At 40.9% G+C, this 26724-nt stretch overlaps 1 protein-coding gene across 2 annotated transcripts in view; it reads right to left on the bottom strand.

Moving 5' to 3' along the window:
* INPP5A (inositol polyphosphate-5-phosphatase A) overlaps positions 1-26724 on the bottom strand; it is a 182489-nt gene that overhangs the window by 43882 nt on the left and 111883 nt on the right. For both annotated transcript variants that reach the window (XM_072340693.1, XM_072340692.1), the window contains exon 9: positions 14363-14447. In XM_072340693.1, the coding sequence (XP_072196794.1) occupies positions 14363-14447 (85 nt within the window). The remainder of the gene's footprint in view (positions 1-14362; positions 14448-26724) is intronic.

Here is a 26724-nt window from a genome sequence, read left to right as displayed (position 1 = left end):
ACACCGACTTGCATACTGTACGTCATTCACTACACTGAAGCCTTCTGGCAGTAAGTAATGCCTTGGGTGGTATCCATTATCCATCGTTTGGGAAAAATGATAGATAAGGGATGGGCAAAATATGGCTTACATATCTCATCTGTTTTCTTGCTGCACACTTTAACAAAATGGTCATTACGAGTACCTAAAATAAAAGCAACCATTTTATTAAATCACTGACCTGGAACAATACTATTAAAACCATTTCCTTTATTTATGTCTAGTCAATATCTAGATGAAAGCAATCACAACCATGTGATACATGAACCAGCAAGACCTTAGTTTTACTGATACTATGTTAAGGCTGATCAGAACTACCTCTTGGCTTCTCACTGCTTTCAGAGAGATGCATCTCAGCTCTTACTGATGTGTTAATGGCCAACTGTGAGAGGATGCTTGATTAAACCTCTAAACCAGCCTCACGCTTAACTGCCTAACTCCTAGCACTGACTGAATCACTTCTGCAACGGTTAAGCCTGGGGTGCCACTTCTGGAATTCACGAGCGAACCAGGGTGCACAGCACCACAATCCACAGCCACAGTTATAAGCATAGTACTGCGCTTTCTTTCCCCACAATGTATTCCATTAAGCTAATGAAGCTCACTATTCCTAGTTGCCCATCCATCATCATCATCCTTATTTTAACCTTTGCAGGCCTGGTAGCATCTTGATAATTTTGGGCAGGTAGACACCTTCAGAAATGTTTCTATTTTCCCCGGTACATTTATAATGGTGATCAATCGTGTAACGCTTATTTTCAATCTTCTAGCATTTCACTTCAATCCTGACAAGACACAAGCAAGCACGGTACTGAAGATGACGCTATTTTCTGTTTAGGAAAGCTGAGTTGGAGACCCAAGAGTCAAGAGTTAGCTCAAGAGTTAAGTTAGGCATAAATGTGACCAAGCGCACTCTGCCAGTTTAATGCTTATTTCACCACTATTTCTACCGCTCTGCAACTTGCATAGTTTTAAACTTCAAATTCTGCTCTCCATTTCTGAATTTCTTCATGCACGTCCTGTGGGTGGCCTTCAAGATACATTTTACCAATTTTTCATGCCCATCCCTCGAAATGTGACCCTGCTCCTGCGCTTTTATCTCTCTGACAACTTCACACAGGAAAACATGCAGCCCCTCTGATAGCATGAAATCGGAAACAATAGCCTTTGGGAACAAAAGGGAGTGGGGAGGCAGGATACAGTCCGGGTCCTGGCTGATTTTAGCTACAAACAGATGTTCGTAGGACCTGATACCCTGAACAAGCTGAAAGGAAAAGCTTGTAAAAGAAATGGTCCTCAAAAACAATGTATTGAAGAGCTTTAAATAAAGGCAAAGGGAAGGCAATATGGCTTTCAATGATAAATCTTGGCAAAGAAAAAGTGGCACCATGAATTTCAATGACGCATTTTTCTCCTTTCAATGAACTCCACAGCTCGTTTTGAGATCTACAAATTGCTCAAATCTCATCTTAGTTTACAAGTCTCCCATATTCATTAAAAGACTACAAAGCACGTATTTTTGTTTCTTGCAACTAATCATCTTAGCTGAAAACACCCAGTGAAGTCCTAAAATATAGGCTAATGCCATTATTTTAAAAGCTGCTTATAGCTCAACAAAGAGGAATATGCTGAAAGAACCTTGATAGGAAAAAGTCTTAGACTACCTCTTCGGACAAATTATGTTCAACCTCCTCTTTTCATGTGCACTATTTCAGACTCAAAAAGACCCACGTAAAGAATCTATGAAGCGCTGTCCTGAATCGGACTCGGGTTCTGTTTCACAAAAGCCAATATACACCATTTACAAACGAAACAAAGTGCAGAATCACTTCTCTGACTGAAGTTTCTGCTTTTGTGATTGAAACTCTCTTCCTCTTTCTTGAAGAGTCTGCCATCCAAAAGGGCTGGTGCCATGCTCCAATGCACAAAATACATGTATTCATTACAGGAGAAAAAAACTGTGAAAAAATTGGCACAAAGGCGGGTGCATAGCTTAAGTCCTGTTCAGGATAGCCCTCACTTGAACTCTGCACATTTGCATAGATTTTACCTATTAATTGTCTGCAACAAGACTATAGTGGATAACTGAAATAAATGCCCCATCAGCTGTCTGGGGTCAGGTGCAGATTTAACTTCTTAGTTATTAGCACCAATCAGATACACGATAAAGAAATAAACAAATGGTATCTCATGTCATCAATGTAAAAACCAGTAGAAATAATTCTAATGAAAAGGATGTCTGAGACAGAAGGTACCTAAAGTCTTCTCAGCAAGTCTGAAGAAATTGTTAGGCAAATCTCCAGCCAAAAGCGACTGTGCTTTTCTCTTGTCTAATTGTACAAATCACAGACCACTACACTGACCGATTTCTTCCTGATCTGAAGCAAACTGCATCTCTTTGATCAAAACAAATCTTCAGAAAGACGTTAGCTCTTTGTAGGACACGGAGTATCCATCAATTCCTCAGTCACTTAAGAAAGGAACCTCCCGTTAATCACTCGTGGCTGATTTCTCATGCATGATTTTTCATTTGAAACTTCCTGCCACCACTTTCTAAATGGTATCTAGGACAGGATTAGGAGCATTGTTATAAATACAGAAGACTACGGAGACTACAGCTTTCTAACAACAAACTCCTGGGAAACCATCTCTGGTCCAACAGCCGGGGCAGTTCTGGTTAATGTAATACAAGTCTAAGGTTTGCACAATAACTTTATGCTACCTGCAAAAATAGTTCCTCTTTGGCATCCAGGCCTGGCCCAGGGCAGAGTCCCTTACTCTCACCTCATGACAAGTCATGTTTTTTAAACACCTGGATTGAAGATATGAGATTCATTATACCAGCTCTGCAACCACATGTGAAATCAAATTCACAGTTAGTGCTTTATTTTTTCTTAAAGATGGTACTGTCAGAGGAGGTGTCTGCCTTCAGTAAGTCTGTCTATACCGTTCTTACTACTGTTGTCTCTTCAGTGCTCCAATGCATGCAAACAGAGCCAAACACATAGTTAAATAATGTTTTCAACAAACTTGCTTTGCCATGCGATCGCTCCATTATCATTTTCACCCAACTTGTTAACTGCATTACAAACTTTCTTGGTCAGGCATTATTTCTGACTACATTATATCTTTCAATTCTTTGATTGCTAGCATCTCTTCAGTTAGTTTGCCTGAAATTCATGTCTGTCTAATAAGCTTTCAAGTTAATGAGACCCTTACTCAATGCTTCCCTCCTTTCTTCTTGTACCCTTAACTACAAGTATGAGTCTATTCCTCTCATAGCGTTCTGCAAAGTTGTTGGAACTCCAATTTATTCCAAGTCAGAATTACAGTCCGTAGGCTAGAGACTCTACTAGCTAAGGTCTGATCATGCTTCATTATCTTCATGTGCTCAGCACTTTCTACTGTTTCTTTAAGCATGTTGAGCAAAAATATATACAGAAAACACCTGTATTTCTGAAACACTGCTTTCAGTTTTATCAAGCATAGGTAACAGAACTCTCAAATTGTTTCTTAATTCTACTTTCTAAATGGAACTGGTTAAACATAGTAAATTAGTGCTCCAAAAGTCATGGAAAATGCATCTCCCAACTAAAGGAAAGAGAATGACAGGTGATAAACCTCCACCACCAAATAAGAAATGGTCACATTTGCATAGAGGATACTCACGTTATTCCAGGCTTTTGGGCTATCCTCGTACGTATCAAAGCAACAAAATAAAAACATCAGGGTTTTGAACAGCATTTAAAAGGTCTTTTCTTGATGAATGTTAAAGATGTAGCACCGGTTGTACACCGTGGTAGTGAACTATCTCTAACAATTTGATTTCAGAACAGGATCAACGAGGCAGCAAGTATGATTTGAACTGTAACATGTTTTACTTCCTGAAAGACATCCTTTAACTTCTTGGAAAGATAATCAATGTGCAGGAAATTCAGCTGCCAGTATTAACGGATTTTAAAATTACCATTACAAAACCACAATAAATTAGGCACAGAGCCGCTCCGTTTAAATACCGAAACATTACAGGCTTCAATGCAAATTTTATTTTAGCTCTAAGGAAGTTATCAGAAGCCGGAACAAAGATAATGGTAGCAGTTACTGGCAAAAAATCAAGCCAAATGGTCAACTGCATAGAAATAATTGGCAAAAATAGCCTTTTTATTCCAGTGGTCACAGGTTTTTAACGTGTTCTGACGGCAAGTGGGTCAATTCAAACTATTTGCTGAAGCGAATGCAATACGCAGTATCAGGTAACTTTGAGACTTCTGTAGAGACTAACTACGACAGAATTGCAGCCAGGATTTTGTCTACCCCAGCTCCTATGATTTGTCATTGTTTTCTAGAATTACTCTGCAGTCAGTATTTGCACAACAGAACTCTGTCCTGATATTGATTTGCCGAAGATGTTGTATTGCAATCTTCATAATGCATATATTTTAAGGTGTGTGCAGGGGGTGGAAGTGAAGCTGCCTCTTGAATTAAATCAGTAAAAGCCACCAGATCAACAATTACCATCTGTATTCACTTTAGATAACGTAAAACACCCCATAAACGGAAAGAAAAAACAAATTTCCATCCCACCTTAGCAATCTCTAATTTAAATGTCTGGTATATATTGGAACTTCATCTTACTTAAGGTCAATTGCTGCCACTCAAATATTTAGTACGTTACTTGACTTCATCTGAGCCAGTACTGACTGAGTTGCACAATGCTATTTTCTGTGGTAGGTGTACGGCTCACACTGAAGGACACAGAACAGCAGTGGAAGCTACATCAGGAGACGTGTCTCTAAGGGGAGCTCATGGCAGTGCCAGCAGGACTACATCACCCAAAAAACACAGAACAGGGAGGGACTGCCACCACTCTGCACCCGCAGGGCGTCATGGTGTCCCTTCACTTGCGGCCCTGGGTGCTTCCTGGTCAGCCTGGCCCTTTCTACACTGGAGGAGTAATTTCCAGGGAGCACAAACAGGCAGACAATGCCTTCATCTGCTTTCTGAGTGCTATTCTATGGGGCTCCAAAGTGCTATAATGGAGACTTAACTCAGAACTTCCTCTTACCAGGATGCCACTTTGCAAATGTACTTTCTTTAACTTCTGTTAAAACTTTTGGTCTAAGTGTTCATATTTATTTATTTCATTGCAACAGAAAATCACAAAAGCATTTGGAAAGTCAGCGGCAGAGAAGTGATCCTCTAACTACCCAGTGACATGCAAAAAATAAACAAGCAAACAAAACCCCAAACCAGCAAGAGCTAGTAGAACCCAGAGGAAATATCTTAACATCCTTCCCAAAATGCCCATGCAGGTCATCTACCTTGTTCTTCCAGGGGAAGACACCACAAAGGAACATGACAGCTCTTGTTGGTGTATTCCTTGCTCATTTAAATTAAAAAAAAATCTATTATATGAGCGCTGAGAATAACATCAGACTGTATAGGTCAAAAATTGACTGACATCACTCTGGACAGGCATTATTGAGACACACAAAGAAGCTGTTGTGCCTTTAAGCTTATGGTACGTTTCAATGCAGTAAATGAAAAGCCACTATTATGAGGGGATGTTTATGTCAGTATCTGAAACAAATCTTCTTTTTACTAGAATAATGCTGTCTTAAATTGTTAACTGTTGATCAGATAAACAACATGTGATAAAGATCCTATAATCTCTTTTCATAAAATTCACTTTAACCCCTTAACAGCTCTGCATATTAAACTATAATGTCTTTGAGTTTTGTGAAAGCCTTTCGTTGCTCTATATACTGTCCTAACAGAGCTCTTATGTAAGCAGTAAAGCAAAAAATCACGATTCGATTTTAAATAACATAGAGATTAGATGCTAAATTTTTCACAAGAATGTCACTGCCCGTAATTTGGAACTGCCTCTGCCCTTCCCTCCGCTCCCCCTGGAAAGCTTGTTTGCAGGGCTTGGCAGAGGAAGGAACGGATTCGATTTCCATGGCTGTGAATTTAACAGAAGTTTCACACAGTGCAGGGTGTACAGAACCACTGCAGTACTGCTACCAAGATGAAGGTAATGTTATGTCAGAGCCGCAGCTCATACAAGATATACTTTTAGTGTTCCTTCAATCTTCAGGCGGGACATGTGGGAAATGGGCATGGCCCCAGTATCGCCTCTGCCCCTCCGCCTTTTTTGCAGGTAGCCAAAGCAAATGGTTTTTGAGTGAGTGGAGCATTTCAAACTGCAGTTGATCTCATCTCCTGAGCCTCAAAGTTTAAAATAAAGCAATTTACTGCACACTGGTTACCTGAACCAACTGATGAACTGAACTGATGACACAGGGCATGTTTATGGAGTCAGAAAAGAGGAAAAGATGCACAGAGAACACCCACCTCCAAAGCGCCCGCCTTTCAGCAGCACTCCACAGCACAATCCACAATCCCTGCTAACGAGGCTGTGCTCTCCAGATCAAACTTTGCTCCTCATTGGAGAGATGCGACTGCTACTAGTAGGGGCCAAACTATTACTTGCCTGAACAACATCATCCCTGCATCACTCCATCCTCTTTATGCTGTGCAGATGTTCGAACGAGCCCAGAAGGAAATGCAGTGAGTGGGGAGACCAAACACAGAGAGTTTGCTCTTACCAGGATGTCACTTCACAAATGCACTTTCTTTCAACTTCTGTTGAAAAGTTCTGTTAAAAGAGGCCCCAGTAAGAAAGAGGAGGGCCGGGTGTGGGCTGTGGGGTCCCGCAGCAGGGAGAAGAGCCCCTGCTCACACTCACCCCACAGACAGGGGCTTCCCTGCTCTACAGAGCATGTCAGGCAAATGACCACTGGAGTGCAGGCCCTGGAGCAGCATTTTGTGATCATGATGCACAATGATGTTTCTGTGTGGGTGGAGCTGCTGTTGCCCACCCTCCCCAGGCCTCAGAGCCACAAGGAGTGCCGACAGACCCTCTTAAAATTAGTATTAATCAGTGTTAATCTGAAATAACACGTGGACTTTCAAACCAGATGCCTGTAAGGAAGTCTTAATGCAGACAGCATCCAAGAAGTTGGAGGAAGTCTGACAAAGGGCATTACACGCAGACCTATGCTGTAAGGTTGCAAGCCAACATACGGCGTACTCAACACCTTTACCTTAATGACCTCATGACAAAAATACATGCATGTGCTCTGCCTTACGCAGTGCTACAAACTGAGTGAAAGCTTTTTTCTTGAACAAAACAAAACTAGGAATGGGTGCCTCTCAGCACTGATTTGTCCACAGACTTTTGCACTTTGTATCTGAGTAACAACCAGAACCAAATTCACGTTTAAAAGGAACACATTTGTCCCAGCTACACAAAGTTTCTTCTGCAATCACATCATTTTCAGATATGAAAAAACATGGCCTCTGCCCAGATGATGTTTAGCCTCAACTCAGTTGATGAGCTTTCATATTGACTATAAGCAGGAAAAAATAATACATGGCTTTAGTTAAACATTTACTTCCCCATTTAATTGCTTAAATTACAGCTGCTTTTATAGAAACAATTTTCAAGTCAGGAAATTTTTAACGATGAGCTGTATGTATCTCCAGGTTCAGTCCCTGCAACAAGATAAGCCTCCTGTCCTGTCTGAAAGGAACAACTGTGTGCCAGCACACTTAAAGGCGAGCATGCCTGTCAGTGCTCCCTGTATTCTGATCCAATTGCTTCACATGTTACAGATGCACTGCCAGAATCTTTGGAAAATGAATCTCAGGGCCCATTTCTTAATTAGCAAGTTATCAAGAAGAAATTAAACAGCATTCACATTAGACAGATGAGCACTGTAAAACCTTGGAAACTTGGAATGGGCACCTGGGATCTTGCATTCAACGCCCACTTCCCAAAAACTGTCCCCAGGGGTTGGCAGGTACATTCCAGGCAGTAACCAGCAACCAGTGAAAAATAAGAGGGTTTCAGGCCCCCAAAATGCCATCCATCACCATCACTGTCAGCTAGGTGATGAATGGCAGGTGTGGCAGCAGCCAGCTCCGTCCCGGGCTGCGTGGAGACGGGCGCTGCTGGTACTGCTGTCACTCGCTGTCAGTCGGTGCCAGCTGAGTCTCCCAGCTGCCAGTTGCTGCCACGCAAGGCATAAAACATACACTCTGAACAATCACAGCAGCGGAGCCGAGCTCATAGACTGCATTATTAATTAGTTTAATGACGCTCAGCCCTATTAGAAAGCACAAGATAATTGTATTTAATTTGTGTACATTTTAATTATGGCCCAAGCAGTGCCAAATTTGATCAACGAATCATCTTTTCTGTTCTGCTCTGTAACCATGTTTGTATTAATTTGCATGTGAAACAGGAGGAGCTGCTAGGCCCTACTGGGAATAGAGTTCCTTTTAGTTTTTAAACACTGCCATCTTTCACATTGTGATGCTGTGCAAGACCTCTGTCTGCTGATAACAGTGTCATCTTTTCCTGTAGCCACAAATTAAAAGCAGGTTTACGACCACATGCTACTAGACCCTCTAGGGCCCCAGAGGAGGCAGCCAGAGAACAATTCATTCACTCATCACTCCCCTTATCCGTGATGGAAGTAGAAACAATTGCATCATTTAATTTACTATTGCAATGAGGATATGGCTCATTGGCCCCTTGTTGTTTTGAAGATGGATTTAATTAACCTCCTATGAATCTTGCCAGTAAGTGTGGCAGCATCAGTACGGAACTGGAGATGTCAAAAAATCAGCTGGAGCGACGCGTAATCAGTATTTCTCAAGCTAGGTCTGCTGAGAGGACTTAAGACTACAATGTTATGGCCCCAGCAGAAAGCTAAGGAACATACTGAGTTAATACACTGCTGACCTACCTCTGGGAATCCGAGCTCAGGTTTGACTTAGATTACTGAGAAAAAGAGAGGTAATTGAATAATTCCTAATAGCCACATACATCTTTAATGCAGAAGCCATTTGCGATCACTGGAAAATAAATAATTGCAATTAACTACACTGTTAAGTAAATATACAGTCCCTTGGGGAAGCAATCTGCATGCTTTTATAAGTCTGGCTACAATATGAAACTCATCACAATGTCTATGAGAGTAATTTATAATGAACATTTAGCAGGTGCCTCAGATGGGTTGCTGCAATTTACATTCATTAATAAAACTGTCCTTATTAGACCCTGAGTTTTATGCATTTTAATTTAATAAATCTTTATTACTTTTTCATTCTACACAATATTGTCTCCCCGTGTTCTAGAATCAGTTAGCTTGTAATGAAAGTTAAACTCTTTATGAGACAACGTAATCTACAATGGCCTACGCAAGGAGATAAAAAGAATGCAGCGTGTTAGGAAGATTTCTAACTGGAATAAAACCAGGATCTGAATTTTGGAGGCTACTAAGAATAATTTATTTCGTGAAATACAAGTTAAAGCAACGCCATTTTTCTTTTTGCAAGGGAGGCTCAGAATCACTTCACTAAAGGAAGAAGGGAATCCTGTCACAGGTTAAATGGACATCCACTACGGAGCAAAGCACACACTGATTAAAGAATACAAGAAACAATTCCTTTCATAGGAATAAAAGGGCTCCTTTGCATGATTTGTAGCACCCTATTAGAAGCCTTTCTTAGCTTTCCGAAGATTCAATAGGACATAATGAAGTTTGGATAGTCTTGATTTGGTCACATTTTGTCAAGCTTTCACTGATCTGTTGCTTTCATAAACAGGGATGTACTTGTCATAGTCTACTTCAGATTGCATACCTGTGCCTCTTTATTTTGTACTGCTGTAAAAGCTACAGGAAGAGGCTTTGTATTTTCTCACCACAATTAAAGATTCTTCAATGCAAGAATCAGCCAAAAGACACAGATCTCAGAAATATGGAAATAGAGTAATTTTGAAAGATTAATACAGACTGTTCCTGTGGCCAGCGGACAGCAAAAAATACCTCTGCTAGGAGGAGACCCATCTAATACTCGACGGGTGATTTCAGTGAAGCAACACTGGTAAGCAGCCTCTCACCACGCATTACAGAGCAGAAGGAATTGCTGTCCCCACTAACAGCCCTGACTGAGGCTGTGCACTGCGATGCTCTTGGCCGATTTGCCCCAAAGGAAACAGCTCCTTTCCCTGATGTTCTGCTCAAACCACCAAGTTCCAGCAAAGTGGCCAGGCTGGTAAGAACGAAACTCCCTCCTTTATAAACATCTGCTCTAACACACAAAGGGTAAAGGACAACCCTGCATGCCAAAGACAGAAAGTGACAGCCTGCACGGGCTGCCAGCGTGTAAGGCAGCCCTACAGATTTACCGCTGAGGTCACAACCTTCCCACTTGCACTTCTATAGATTCCATGTGAATTAAGAGACAAGGAGAGATGTGTGGGACTAACTCTGCCTTCACACTAAGACTAGTAAGTGTTTCTAGAGCTGACAGAAAATACTAGATGCTCCAATTCAAAAAATACGCATATATATGACAATGCTAAAAGCAGAGATTTGAGTGTCCTGGCACCCACTGCAGCAGGATGCGCTGCTGCCTGCAGTGCCCACAGCAGGTGATGAGCTGCTGCTTGGTCTCAGAGACTGATGGAAGAGAATTAAGTTGCTGCCTTTAGTGAGACATTTCATTCTGTCATACTAACTTAATTTCTTTTTATTTCTCCTATCAAACAAATAGAATCTATTCTCTTCATTTCTCTGTAATAAAATCCCTCAGTTATCTCTCCACAAACATTAAGTTCCCTTCTTATCCTTCCACTGCTTCTGAGATTGTAGTATTCTAATTTTATTAATCGGATAGCCAAATAATCTTGATTGATTTCAGAAACGTCCAGCAGTTACTGTATTACTCTTTGAAGAGCCAAAACACTAACTTATAATGACTTCTACATTTCTAGACTATTATTCAACTCCAGCCTCCAGCACACCTTGTGCTGCTACCGATTTCCATCAAGCCTCATCAAATCTTTTAATTAGAAAAGATAATTTTCCAACAATAGAAAAACTACCTTTGTCACACACACTACTATGTCAATTTGCAATGTGTTTCTGATAACCATGAGGCTTACTGTGACCTACCTGTAATACAGAGAGCACCATTTCCAGAACAAACACAGGGGAACCATCTTCTACACACAGACACGGAACAAATTAATGTTTCTGGGAAATGCTGCGACAATCCCTCTGTTAGAGACACTGCACAGAGGCCAATACTAGGATTTGGTCAGATATGAACGGCGACAGTAATTTTGTATATGTTGTAAACACAACTGTTCAGAGAAGTGCTCCGGTGCGGAGAGGCAGGCAGTGAGAGGGAACCTATTTCTGCATGCTTGGACTGTGACAAAGCAGAGAGAAACTGAGAGGAAACCAGCGGATCGAGCCATTGATGAGGTGTGCTGGGTAACGCAGCAATGAGGTGATCGTTGTTCTTCAGTCTCTTAATGCAGTGAGCCACAGTAGTGATTTGACAAGGATTTAGCTACAAGAAAAACTACTAAGGCTTTTCACATTACAACAGCTACGTGGAACCTCTCCAACTAAACTTCTGTAGCACTTCTGCTCTCTTATGTTTACTGTCATGGAAGCAGCAGCTATAGGCCTTAGCCTGCCTGAGGAGTGGACGGCATCGAATGTGCCTTAGGAGATTTCCAAATTCACAAGACCTCTGATAAACTGTTGAGAAAGGCTCAGCTGTAACACCTGCAAAATTCTTCAGTACTCTGGGATGAATCCCATCAGATTCAATGGACTCAGCTGATCCACAAGAATTGTGATGCCATCAAATGGAAGGAGGCTGTTCTACCAGTCTCCCTCATCGTGGCACATTACTCAGTGAGACCTGGTGGAGAAACTCCAGTGCTACCAACGGCTGGCAGACACTCAAAGCACACAAAGCACTCAAAGCACCTGAGCCTTCAGGGTCAAAAAATCCTTTGTGATTCTGGGTCCTTTCACACTGCCTTTACTTCTAATCATACACTGTCCCTACAAAACATGATTAAAATGGAACCTTATCATTGACCTGCTTCAGAATGAAATGCCTTAATAGGCTGAGCTGGAGGTATTTCTCTGAACACCATTACACCAAGCTACAAATTATGCTTAAGCTATAATTCAAATCATCTGTAAAACAATTGTATTTGCTGTGCCCATTATGCTACTGATGTCCTATTTCCCTCTTGCCAGTTTATCCCCCTGGACAACATACTTGTTAATGCATATATAGATCTCAGAATTGCCAAAAGCCTTTACCTGTTTTATTGATCTTTCTTGGATTACCCCAACAACATTAAAGCAGATTTTCCTAGCAAAGAAATCAATATGTCTTTAGATTAAGGTTCCCATTTAAAAAATAAATAAATAAATAAATAAATAATATATTTTAATGATTTATTATCTATTAATTGTGAATTAATAAGTGTAACACTTTTAGCATATGGTTTAGCACACTATGCCAGGACTCCACAGTTCTCAGACTCCCTCACAGTGGCTCAAGGGAGAAATCCTTTAAAAATATATTTCATTCTTCGTGTTTGGTTTAAGTCTGCATTTCCACAACACATTTATCGCTTGCAGCATCTTACAGTGCCCAGGGGTTCAGCACTCTGTGATCTGAGTCAAGTTCTGTTTAACATATACTACTTATCAAATAAAGCAACAGAAAATATGTGTTGTTCTCACACTTTATAAACTCACACATGCATGAACTTTATCTAGGAAGGATGGGTAAGTTTGATTCATTTTCAAATTACACCTTCTACATAACTTTGTATGCTTGTCTGTCTTCAACTGACACTGGCACAACACTCGTAAGGTGAAAAGTGCTGTCAGGGTTCTAAACCTGAACTCTCAGCACCAGCTGCACAATTTACTCAGTATCCATCACTGGTGGTTACTGGTGCTATTTGTTAGGAGCAGATTCCTTTGAAACTCACAGGTATAAATGTAGCAGTCCTAACCTAGTAGTAATGAAGGAAGTATTTCCTGCAGCTTCAATCCCACAAACCGCGAGGCAGTAAGTTAGGAAAACCTTGCAGTGCTCTTTGTTGGTATGGGGTGTTCGAGATTTCTGCTGGATCATGTCAATAGAGGTGTTCTCTCAGACACATTCTCAGTAACATTACTGCACTACTAGCGAAGCAAGAAACAGACATTTAAAAAACAAACTACCTGTAACATGGACAACTATAGTAACAGCAGTGTGAGAAAGAGGATTTAGTTCTTATCACGTGCTTACCATCTGAACCTGAGCAGCCTGAATCACTGACTGGAAATCCAGTTCTATTATACTTCAAGTTCCTCGGTTAAATGACTACAATGTATAAAGGATTCTGAGAAGGAAGTTACTGGCTACATACTCTGTGCTATAATGTCAAGCTCATATTTTTCAACAGATGAAGGACTAGTCATCCATCATGTATAGAACTGTATTGCACCTGTACAAGAAGCATCCAGCCTTTGACACGCAGGCTGCTTACTTACCTACTGCTGCTTGATTTACAAAATAAAAGCTTCTGGTTTAGAAGATACATGCCTAACCCCAAGGACACAAAAAAAGACACTACAGCATCTCTGAAAATTAGAAGTGAGAAAGCCATGAGATTAAATGGTGTCCAACCTCGATATTATTCCTGACCCCATGCTACCTGGAGCCGTGCTCTGGCAGTGAAGCCAAGTTAGTCTCAACTCATGATGAAAAAGGCTTACTCCATTTTCTTTGGCTTTAAACAAACCTTCCAGTCGCCCTTCCACACTCAGATGTTACTGGCACAAAGGTTTACATGAATGTCTCCATGGGTTTTTCAAGTAGAATGCTATCACAGAAATATAGGAAATTTCTCTTATTTTTCCCTGCCAATTATAGTAAGAAAACTGTGAAATTCACTGTGAGATACAACATATGATAGAAGTCACCAACATACTACAGAAATGTGGTATCTGCAGCTGAAGCTCCAACATGCCTCCCAAAGGAAGGTACTCCTCTATGCACTGTCAAGACTTGAAGTCCCAGCATAGGTTGGTACTCACGTTTTCCCCTTTCTTTACACAGGATCACAAGCAGGTAGCGTGCATTCCCAGTCCATTCACATTTACAGCTCCCTCTGCACATAACAATCTCTCTACACACCACTACTTAGAAAAAACTCTGCCTGTCAGTTGTGCTTTTCTTAACTTCTCCAGCAAATTCTCAGCACAGTAATTTTTATTTACCTGTCAGATGATCTTGCTGAAAATATTCTTAGCCAAGATCAATTTCAACTTTGAGATTAGCTCATTAAGTCACTTTTAGTTTCTCCATAGGAAAAAAATGTCTGAGAAATAAAAACCAGGTTGGGTCTGCAACAGAAGTAAAATCAAAGTCCTACCTCTACTACTGCTTTGGCATCCAGTCTAAAGTTGAAATCTCCAAAGACGAAATATGAAACTTTCTCAAACCGCTGATCTATAATTCTGGAAGAAAACAAAACTCTCATTAACTTACACGTATGTGAACACGTACAGATACATGATATCTTCTAAGCACTATTTCAGAAATGATTACTGGAATGATCAGAACTATCAGTTTATATTGGAACAATCTTCTCAATACATTAACCATGTTTCTGGACCGCTCATCCTTGCTCAGGCAATTCTGTCTTCAACCCCAGTGAAATAATGCATTTGACTTCCCCTGCCCAGCTGAAAGCAATCTGGAGGAGAGCAAGTTTGTGGCAGTAAGTACAAACAGCACAAGAAGAGCACTTGGGCATCAGAGGGCATCCCGAGGTCCTCTACAGCTTTGAAAAGTTAAGAATATGTGCTTTGGGTGTGGGAACTAAGATTGAGGAAGCCCAAATTAGCGACAAGCTCAGAATACACCTACGCTCCATTCTGTGTTTACACATCCATAAGACTGTGATCACAATGTTTACCAGTGTTGGTTAGCACTCTGCGGACTGTGTGAGAAGTGAGGTATTAGTGCTAACTACTATTTATCACAGTTGATAAGGACTGAACGACAAGGCTTTCCCGGCTACAGTTCTCTGCAATACAGCTCTCTTCTACGCCGAAAGCAGATTTGTCCTGAGATTATAACGAACACCCAAAAGGTGATCTTTCCAGATGCAGAAAAGAGATCAACTCTTTTCTGAAACCTTTGCTCAGGACTAAGTAAGGAGGTAAGGCATTACAGTTCATCTTGCATTATTAGAAGTTGTTACTGCCTTGTTAGCTTATCTATCATTAACGACAATTGCTCAGTACTCCTAACACTGCAATTTTACACAGTTCCAGAGATCCTGAAATTCAGAAATCCACGGACTCACAGTTAATTTCAAAACAGGAATTAAAACCCTCAGTGTTCTGTCAACTGAGGACGGTATAAAATAAATGAAAAGTAAATGTTACAGCTACAAATAAATTACACAGGCAAAACCCACAAAAAACCAAATGATGTGCTAGATGCATGATATAGAAGATAAAGGGAACAGATGTACGCAATACGTTGTGTACATCCTTGATATTTATAAATAGGTAAGCACTATGGTGACAGAAGCCTCAGCTGAGCAAGAGGAAGGAGCCCATATAGACAGGTGAATAAGGGTAAAATAATGCACAGCAAAAACACCTTCTAGAACAACATGGCCCAGCAAAGAGAGCTTTGTTTTTAAAGGCTTAAGACGTTTTAATGCATTACATTCACTCTGATATTTTACAGCTATTAAGAAAGATACAACATTAGATTTACAACGAGATACTACTTTTTGACTTATAAAAAACCTCACATTTTTAGTCCACAATAACCTGTTACATAAGGAATGATAGATACCTTGTTGAAAAACTGATGTGCATTGGAACTAAGGTAGAGGCCATCTGAAGCAAAAGCTCTTGCATAGGCTTCTCTGGTAGGAAAATCTCCACATCCTCCATTCAGCTGGCAAATTAGAGCAGGTACTGCTAATACATACTGCCTACTGTCAGCTCCCAGCCAGCACCAAGAAAAACCTGCCACTCTTGACTTGTATGTGATATTACTTTGATTAGTTCCCTTAAAATTTAAACTGTTCACATTACCACAGTTTTCTAGCACTATCACTGCTGGATCAGATACTCAGCTTACGCATAAGAAAAACTGACTTTGCTTTGCCAGCTCTCCTGGTTCATATCTTAGTTTTGGCTTTGCCCACTGCCATGTATTGTTCACAAAAAAAAAGAAGGAAAAAAAAGAAAAGAGAGATACTGCAGGAATGACCCCAAGGCCCAGAGATGTCCTCTTGAATCAAAGTGATATTGTAAGGATGATGTCTGTGATTCTGTTATGCAGAAGGTGCACTTTCCAAATCAACAGTCTGCTCCAAAAACAGGCAGCTAAAATACCTCCTAACCAAATTAACTGAAAAGACTCACTTACTGATGAACAAAACAGCCCATTAGTCTGCCTCTGATCAATTAATTAAAACTGCCACAGCCTTGCACATTACTTGATTTAAACATGATTTGCATATAAATCAACACCAGCTTTCAAATGGGTAATTTTTATCAGTTGCTCCCCTTGCAGTTTCTCTTGCAGAAGTGTCTCAGGCAGATTAAAGTGAAGTAGTCCAAGTGCTACTTCTCAAGAATGCTGCTTTAAGCGCCTTCTGACATATTTCCTTCTCACAAGTCAAAAAATCAGGCCTACAATAAAAGTAACATCAGTGGTACAAGGCACATACACATATCTGTACATATTAAATGATCAGGGATACCTCACAAAAAAAACCTGCCTTTAATGACTCAGGTAAATGGATACATTTGTAATGTAGTATCCCGGCACAGGGACCTAGTATTAGTTTAAGAGTTTGTGGAGCAACAAATCTGACTTGTATATTAAAAAAAAAGGCAGCCAACCAATCTCACCAGCATTCAATTAATGCTTTGAATGGTAGGACCTAGTGCTACTTCTTTTAACCTGTCCTTGATGTCCACCAGATTTTCCTGAAGGACTCCAACAGACTTTGATAGATTCCTGTACAACTCTTCTAAAAATCTTGTCACAAAGTCGGTAGCTCTTGGGTCAAAATGCCATGATTTGTGAGAAACCACAAGCACTAAACTTTCAGAAGTCTACATTAAAAGCAAAGGAAACTCTCAGTGCCCCAGCAAACTGTGCTGTTGGTTGTGACCATACAGGGCCACCAAGAGATCACAGGCTGTAGCTTTTTATGAATGACACAACAGCACATGGATATATCATCCAAAGAACAGTAACTTTCAAGTAAGGTCTACTATTAAAGTCACATACTTACATGTTTTAGTGTGTCAGATCCATGGTTCACAATATTTTTAAGTGCTGAATTTCATTGGTAAGGGTACAAATTGACGATAAATTACTAATGCAGTTTGTTTGCTGCAATATGTTTAACTCTTATTTTGGTCTAAGAACAGATGGCTGCCTCACACTAGCTGTCAGCAACTGTATTACAAAGCCAGAAAAGAAGTCATTTGGTCTGCCCTGGAAATGCTCCTGCTCCCTTGTCAACAGGACTTCTAGGAAAATGGCCTGCTGCAGTTCAGCAGTTTTTAGCACGGCAGTCCCCCAACACTTTCTCCCGAAGACCTCTGACAAAACCTGTCTGTTATTCTGGATGTAACAGGAGAATTACAAGAAAACGCTGAAATCCTTTGAGCTATGAAGCTGAACAGCTTCAGACTGAGCCAACTGGCCTGCGGGCAATGACCCAATTACCCAGCTCAGAGCATGGACCTGTGCAATTGCCAAACCTAAAGACAACGTTTAAAAATGCCACAGTAAAAGTAAGTGCAGAACTTACTTTTCTGGTTTTGGCATCCAGGACAGTCAAATAACTTCTATGGAATGGTGGACCTCAAAGTCTGAGTGGAGTGGTAATATTTGCTAAAAGGATTGCGAAAGTTAAGTCTTTTCAAAGCCCTTTGGGAGATCTGGATGCCAAATCCCTGTCAAGACCCAAATGACTAAAAGGCAGAGATTCTTCTCCCGGATACTCCTGGAGGTCTGATCTAGCAAATCATTTTGGTCTGAACTGTTGAGTATCAAAAGGAATAGGTTAATCAGATCTTAAAACAAACAGTTCCATGTTACTGGAATCACTGAAATCCTTTTGTCGTTTCCTTTTCCCATTTTAAAGTACTCAGCCTTTACAACTGAGGACATTTCACAAACTGTTCTCCTTAAAATATCGTACATATGTTTCAAAGCATTGAAATTGGTCGAGAAATAAAGGGCTAGCAGAAGTAGCCCCAACTTTCACTTGTTAGAAAGAAGACAAGGGAGCATCTAAATATCAGCAGTTTGGTCATGGAAGAGAACAGCTAAACATGATTCAGTGTGACAAGAGGCACTGTGATTTGGCTAAACCATTTCTCAGGGCACTTTGTAAGGAGGATCAGCAGCATTATTCCTTTAATAGCCATGTCTAATGCAATAGCCAGCTGGGTTTTGTCCCAGATCAAGGTATCAGCATCAGGTCAGAAGGTAACATTCTGTTTACACGATTATTTCCTAAAGCACTTATCTTCCCCTCGGTGTGAACGTTGACTTTTCTGTTTGTAAGGGGGGCCTAAAGAATTGAGGGAATGGGAAAAATTAGCTACACTGAGCTGGAGCTGAATGGCATTAAGTGGGAGGTCTGAGAAAGGCTGCGGCGGCACTCAGCAGGACACCTTATTAGCCGCGTCATCGCAGTTCATTCAGGCAAGCCATACCAGTGTCACCAACATTCCCACACAAAGACAAAGTTCTTCACACAGTCTATAAACACGCTTTCCTGGCCAATTCATCCTGACTTGACACTGCTGAAAAGAGGGACTTGAGGGTTTTGTTTTGTTTTTTTAAACAGCACAATAACATAACAAAACAAAAAGTGGCAGCTCTGCCACGCAGGATGAATGGCAGAGAAGGAGAGGCACCGTCACATGCTTGGGAAGAAACAATCCAAATGCCAAACCATATCTTATTCAGTGAGCACATTTTTGTCATAAGGAAATGTTTTAAGCAAGTATGAGAATATCCGTATTTCCCATACAACCTCTGGGGTAAGAAATACATTTCCACAATCACTAGATTTGATATGTCACTAGATAACGTAATGTAGATTTCATTACATTATTCACGCAGAAGAATTAAAGACGAAGGCTGCTTTCACCATAAAATGTGACTGCCGACATACAGTGTCCTTTCATAAGTAAAAGAAAATCGTGAACGGCCACACAGAGAACAGGTGACATCTCAGTCGGAGCGCAGCAATCGTTTCTCAAGATAAACCGCTCCTCTTGGCTCCTGTAAAACTAAGCACCGCTCTGGACCAAAAGTTCTTTTGCTCCAAGCTCACTAAAACCAACACTGACCGACTTCTTTGCCCAAAAGAGCAAGGCCTTTCCAGGCTCTGGGACTGCTGGGCAGCCTGGCACACCCAGAGACCTGCCACAGGCAGCGTGGCCTGTGTGGGCACACAACAGCTTACTTTTGCTTGGGGAGGTTCTTACGCCAGAGAGGAGTATCTCAAAAGAAGAATAAAAGCAGAGAATGACCTGACCATCCCACTGGTGGGAGCTAAGGGCTGGTAAGAAAACAGCAGAACGATGGATAGAAAGGTCATATGCACTTTCTTTTCTGTAGATCCACAATGCCAGAGGTAATAACAAGTCCTGCAGTGAAAATTTTGTGGAAAAGGCCAGGAACAATGACAGCAAAGTCTGTCTTCTACAACCACAGCTGTGTTGGGACACTGGAGATCTAGACACTGAAATGTCAGGTTTTGGCTTATGTGGAAGCAGACATGGGTTGCAGCACGGCCTGTAAGATCTATGTCAGTCCCATCCTCGTTACTTTTCCCATTACAAAATTTACTTAAAAAGATCTTGCACACCTACACCTCGAGAAGTGGCCTAAGTGGATCCTCAGCAAGCAATGGAGATCCCTCTGCTCGAGGTTTTATAGAGGCTTTCCAAGACAGGACCGTGTCTCCCCTGCGCATTCCCTTCCGCAGTGCAGCCAGTGGTTGGTTTGCAGCTCTTTGCATTCCCAGGCACATACTGAGAAACAAACTCCAGAAAACACCACCAGCTCCTGAACAGAAGTTACACGGTGACTGCCCAAGTACGTCCCAAAAGACGTAAGTGCCTTCATTGGCACACCTTGAGTGTAGCAGCCCTGTCATTACAAAGATAAACTTTAGAATATTTTTGTGCCCTGTTCTTTCTGATATAATAGCTCAAACCTATTAATAACACCAAACATCTCAAAAGGTCAAGCAGCATACAGCAAGATGGAAGGGAATTGTCAAAAAGCTTAGGCAATCATCTTAGCACTCAAGGCATTTGCCAGGGTTGTTTAACTAATATGTGATGTTCACTTTTAATTTCAATATAGTGCCATTTGGGCAAAAATGTGGCGTTTTTTAATTAATTACAATGTCAGCAGCTATTAAGATTAAAAGAAAAACCGCATCAATAATAAATAGTTAATCCAAAGAAAGGATTACAAGAAGAGCAATAAAAATCAATTTTTAGAGCTGGAAAATTGTGACTTTTTCCTTACTTGACTGGTATTTTCATTATATTGATAAAACCATGATCTTACCCGACACTGACATTCGCCTAATGAAATAGCAGCCATGTATAATGATGTAAGTACTTATCAATTTCACTACAGGAGAATACAATATTATGGTGCTGCCCCTGCATCACAAAGACATTTTCTTGTTCTTTGACTGATGTGAAAGAAAACGAAAAGAAGAAAACAGAAACTACATTTCTTTTTGAATCTTCTTTTACTTTACCATGGAAGACTTCGATCCTTTCAGACAAGCTCTGAATCTCCTCAATGACTGTAACTCTCGTTCATCAGCAGACAGCAGATAACTGCCTTCATTTGCATGAAGAGTGACACACAGCAATTATTCTCTACTGATCTACAAGGCTTGGATGTGGTGGAGTAAAACAAAAACCCTGTGTTCGCTTGGCATCAAAAGTGCTAACAGCAAGCCTCAAAACAACAGGGGTTCGTGGCAATGCTATTCTGACCCTGTACCTCACTGAAGCCGGGAAAAGCATTTTTCATAACAGTTCTAGAAAAATTCAGGCCCGAGACACTGCATGTCCCACAGGGTTCACCAGCGGGAGCAGTCGCAGAACGAGCAGAATGAGTACGGGATTTTGCCATCATTGTATCTTGCTGGGAATCTCACCTGACTTGCAGCAGGCACCTTTCCCAGCCTAACCTCGTGGGGGGCAGTGGAAGGGGACGGGATGTCAGCCACGCCATGCCGCTGCCTGCTGCTCGTGGCGGAAACCAGCACCCTTCGTCTGCTCGCCTGGGGAGCCAACTGGACTCAGATGGGCTCTGAATCAGTAATGAAAACAACTCAATTCTAGACAAGGGTAACGTAAATTGTGAGAAACACAGAAAGACCTCACTTGAAAAGGACTCGGAAATGCTCCAACTAAAGAGAAGCTAACCAGTAACAAACCTGACATATTTGATAGCCTGGGCATTTAACCCCTTGAAAATCATACCCTAGTGGGCTAAGCAGAGGAAACCAAGGGTGACAACAGAACTATCAGAACTGCTAAAGTGGAGGGAAAATTACCTTTCAAATGACTAAAAAACAATCAGTGCTGCTATCGTTTGATCTAAGAAAAATCTGGTGGACAGCAGGATCGGTTCTTCTCACAGAATGGATTCTTTTGTTGCAGTGAGAAACTGAACCATCTTAGATGCAACTTAAACCACACACTGATGGAAACATAAAGAAGTTTTAATTAAATGTGAAACAGCTACAGCTACTACAAATGCATGAAGAACTACCGCAAAACCCATCTACAGATACTTCAGCTGCTACACAGGCACACAGACAAGTGGCTAAAAATGCTGTAACTTGCGAATGGTTATCCACCCGTTAGGGAGAATCTGTCTCTTCACAGAATACAAAACAAGGAGACAACAACCACACTCTAAGAGCGATCCAGCCTTCCTATGGGAGCAGAAATGATGAAAGACGGTTATTCACTTAGTGTCCGTAGAATGAAATGGAAGCAGAATGGAGCTCTTTCAACCATTTCTCCATTTTATAACTATCAGCTCATTGCATCATTTTGCAGTGAGCATTCAGTGGCTTGTAAATAAAATCACAATAGCAATTTATTTTCATTTCTCTGCAAATGAATAAAAATTGGATCAACAGCCCATATAGATTCTTTCTAATTGAATCACAGCTATCCTGTAAGATCATATGGCTATACAATGGAATATTTCAAAAGGCACAAACCACAATGAATGTTGATGCGTGTCACCTTTAGCTAGACACTAATGACTGCTCTTTATGTAGCCCCCAAATCTCTAAGGAAAAAAAATGCAGTATAAAGAGAAATATAACTCAATAAGCACGTGACACACCCTGCACATCCTTATCCAAAGGCATCTGCAGAGAAAAATCTAACCAGCAAGAAGTCATTTTCAGCCGCTGCCTCCGATTTCTTTCAGAGGTTTTTCCTCTTTTCTTCAATTGTCTGTTAAGTGACACAAATTATCACGGGGGCAGTATCCTGTCATACCATATCTAGCCTGTCCTTACAACAGTCGCATTCTAGCAGGGAGGCATGGTAGCCAGCTAAGAACCTGTTAATGAGTAACAGGTAAAAGGGAACAAAATCCTTCTAAAAGCTGAGGTGAAGGCTTACATTCCCACCCAAGGTGGCCCGAGCTCACAGGCCTTTTTGGCAACCGTGCAATCTGACAGAAAGGCAGTAAGTTTGTACGTGTGAAAACTGCTGTTGAAAAGTCCTCCAAGAAACCACATAGCTTCTTATTTTCAACACTTCTTTTGAAAGCTACAATTCTGTTCACATTAGAAGGCAAGGCAAAGTGTGACTTCACATATTATCATATATTTTTGTTACACCTCCCTGAGCACTGACATTTCTTGAGCATTCTGGACCTTGGGCTGCCGATTCTCCAGGTATATATTTCCTTGCAAACCAGTTTCGTACAGACTTATTTTTGACATGAGAGCAAAAAACCATGTCTTTAATTTACGATTTGACTAAGAAACACCACAAAGGTTTGCCACAGTAGAACCACAGAAAGGTTTGGGTTGGAAGGGACCTTTCAGACCACCTAGTTCCAACCCTCTGCTATAGGCAGGGACATCTTCTCTAGCCCAGGCTGCTCTAAGCTCCATCCATCCCCACCCCCCCTGTTATTAATAGGAAAAAAAAGTAAAAAAAGAAAAAAGAAAAAAGAAAAAAGAAAAAAAGCCCCGAACACAAAACAAAATGATTTTTCTGTTAAATACATAATCTAAATCGAATTGAAAGCGTGTTTGTATAAACAGGAGGACGTTGGTTACATTTCTGACAGTTGTGTGGAAAACTCAAGCCAATAGAAAAATAAGCAAGAAAAAGCATCTTTGACTGTATTTGACAGGTCGAAAGTAACAACGTAATTTTGCTGGATTTACTCCTTAAAGAGCATATTATACAAACACGCTAATTTTGAGGGTACTTAACCTTAGTTTAAGGGGGGGAATGACTGAATATTAATGAGATGAGCCACAGGGTGCTTCATGAAAAGCTGTCCTGCTGAATGCGATCCGGGGTTTAAAACCTTTGTTAGGTGACATTTGGATAGGAGGTTTATTTGCCCTCAGAGTGCATTCTTTCTGAACACATAAGATATTCTCTAAATGTTTGAAGCTACATGATTACAGAGACTTCTCACTTGACATTAAAAACAACGACGGGAAAAAAAAAAAAAGAAAAAAGTAAAAGAAGGGGCTACTCCTGTACTCTTAAGAATCTTCTCAGACGACCCAGATCTTTAGAGTGAATTTTTCCTTTGCCTAGAAACGAAGTGGCTTTTCTTTTGCTCATTCAGCTGCTAGTTCTGGGAAAAGCCCAAAGAGAAACATTTAGATTGGAGGGGTCTTTGAGAAGATGTGACAGTTGACTGATGAGCATCCATAAAATGACAAAGAATAGTTGTGTGGAGCCGGTGCATCACATTGCCTCTCCCTGGGAAACTAATTGCTCTGAATTGTTAATAGTAACATTATTTTTCTGGCAATCATTTCTTTTGAATACCCAAAATGAGCATGAAACAGCTCCTTTGACCGGACATAAAAGTTAAATGTCCCAATGTTGATCAAATTAACTTCAGCTATGTGACAATGGACTATATTTGTGAGAAAATAATGAAGGGCACAAAGGGGAGCTTTATGCCAAGATTTCACAGTTGTAATGTAAAAATGTTTCTGTTGAACTAGGCCAGGGAACATTTCAATAGGAAAACAGAAGAGCACTGTCACTTTCTCTAAAAAAAGAAATCGTTTTATGGATCTGAACGCTGCAGATAATTTCAGGAAGTTTATATGGCCGGCACTCCAAGGAACGTCACATCAGGCGGACATCTCAGCATCCCCGTTCTTAACAAGCTTTCCCAATGCTTTTAAAGAACCCTCTCCAACGGTCTCTATTTAATCCCTAACCAGACTACTAAATTCGGCAGACACTTTTCCCTAGGAAAGGACGACATTACTAATACAGCAACGTGAACGTTAATTAATTAAGCAGGGGCACGAAGAACTGAAAATGGGCCTGGAATAACTGTGGGGTGTTTTTGTTGTTTTCCTGTTGTTGTTGTTTGGTTTTTGCCATACTAAATATACGGCAAGTGTTCTTATTCTGATGTATAAAGCATGCTCAGTTCTGACTGCATTTGCATCTATCTGGAACAACGTAACTGACTCCAGAGAGCTTAGTTTGGGTTTACATTAGTGCTGACAAACTCGTCTTGGAGACCAATACTACTCAAGTACCTCACATCTACGTTCGTAAATAAAGAGTCAATTTTTCACACACTTTCGTTGCAATCAGTCTGGCTCAGCACATCCCAGCTCGCTGACTCCAAAGCATTCTCTTAGCTATATCATTTATTTTCTAATTTTATTAAAGCTAAAAATTCATAACAACGCTGACAGATTTAACCTTTTTACTGTCAAAATACATTACCACATTATTAATAGATTCACTTGGAAGGAGCCCTTAAGGACAACTTTAAGGCACTCGCTCGGCACTGTTTCTCTTTTTAATTTACTTTTAATTTCCCTTTTCCTTTAACCCCTCTCCTCAGTAATTTAGAGACATTGAGAAGCTGGGTGCTGACGCATTAAAAGCTTGTCTTACAGTATGCGTTCATAATTCATAATTCTGAGAAACCAACTTATCTGATGATTTTAGCAGCTGAAGTCATTCACTCGAGCTGTATTTGCAAACTCTCTTGTTTTCTGTGTATCAAACTGTGATAGCTTTTACCTTACATGAAAGGGCTGTACTTAATTCGTGTTTATGAAGATGCCGAGTGAACAGAGCTGTGCTTTCACTTACTCCCACAGTGACCTAAATCAACTGTGAGAAGGTGTTTCTGCTTCATTCAGTGAAGGTTTAGCTCATTAAACTGTTTTCCTTCTCAGTATTGTTCTCTGGGTTTGAACTGCATCGCTGTTAAATGCTCCTTAGCAGTTTAAAGGCTTTGAAGGAAAAGACTTACCAGTCTCTGTTTTTAACAGCACTAAATCTGCATTATTAGTTCATGCAGATAAGGGGATTTAAAAGCTCAGCTTGAAACCTCTCCCTTCAGTATTTATCTGACACTGCATAGCTCCAGTAGCTCAGCTGGAAATGTAGATCTATGAAGCTTTAAAGAGAGATTAAAGCCAAGAAAAGAAGTACTTTTCCCCCTATAGACGTTCTCACTTTCCCTTTTCCTACTGTCTGAAGGAGTGATGGCAGACAATGGTCAAAGATGGTTCCCAAAACCCTCTGAATGGGGACACTGTTGGTGGTAGCATTCATTTAAAGTGAGCTTCAGTGTATTGTCCTCCCCAATCAGCAGATCAGAATAGAGTTTGCTGGTGGCTGCCAAAAGGTTAGCAATGCCGATGAAAGGGGTTTCCCATTATTCACTGCTCTTACAGAACTCCCCTTTTGTGCGAGACAGCCCATCATTTCACTACGGAGGTCCGGATCTGCGGCTGGCTGCTCTCTCAAAATGAACAATTCATCTGAATGCAAACTCACAGTAGTAGCGTGCAACCTAAAATTGAAGGTTTTCTTTTCTAAGGACAGGGGAGTAGGGGCAGATTTTGGCAGTGTCACATTTTAATGACATACCGTCATGACATTTTTGACCCACGGCTGACACTAATACTACAGTCGTATTACCTTACTGCTGCCAGGGCATCGTGGGAGGTCCAAAGCCAAAATTAGCTAATGAAGCACACTGTAGGCTGTAAACAAGCACGCAGTGGATAACACATAAGTTTTATACGGGTTTACTGAAGTTCGCTAGTGCAAAGAGTAAGAAAAAGAGAGACCAAATGGAGGGGGGAAAAAAGTAAAAACGGGTCTTTATCATGCTGATACATGTTATATGTTACCGAACACACAAACCTGCGTCTCAGATCAGGTTCTGCTCTGTAGTCTAACTGTGGCTCTGTTAGTTACGTAACCGTTCTTTCGCTATAAACCTCTCCTTGATACCTATTTACAAACTGTCTGAGTGCCTGCTGTGTTCTCTGATGATCTGAGAAGCAACAGTGGTATCACAGCACCTCGGACACAGGAGCACACAGACTGAACAATTCCTGTTCATCCTTGTATCATCATACCCCAAAAGTGAAAATAAATGCCTGTTTTGGAGAAATTCCTACTTAGCCCTCTGCTGGAGCGC

This window comes from Excalfactoria chinensis, chromosome 6 (assembly GCF_039878825.1).
Source record: "Excalfactoria chinensis isolate bCotChi1 chromosome 6, bCotChi1.hap2, whole genome shotgun sequence".
Classification (NCBI taxonomy): Eukaryota; Metazoa; Chordata; class Aves; order Galliformes; family Phasianidae; genus Excalfactoria; species Excalfactoria chinensis.
Note: the sequence above shows the minus strand (reverse complement) of the source record. Positions and strands in the feature narration are given on the sequence as shown.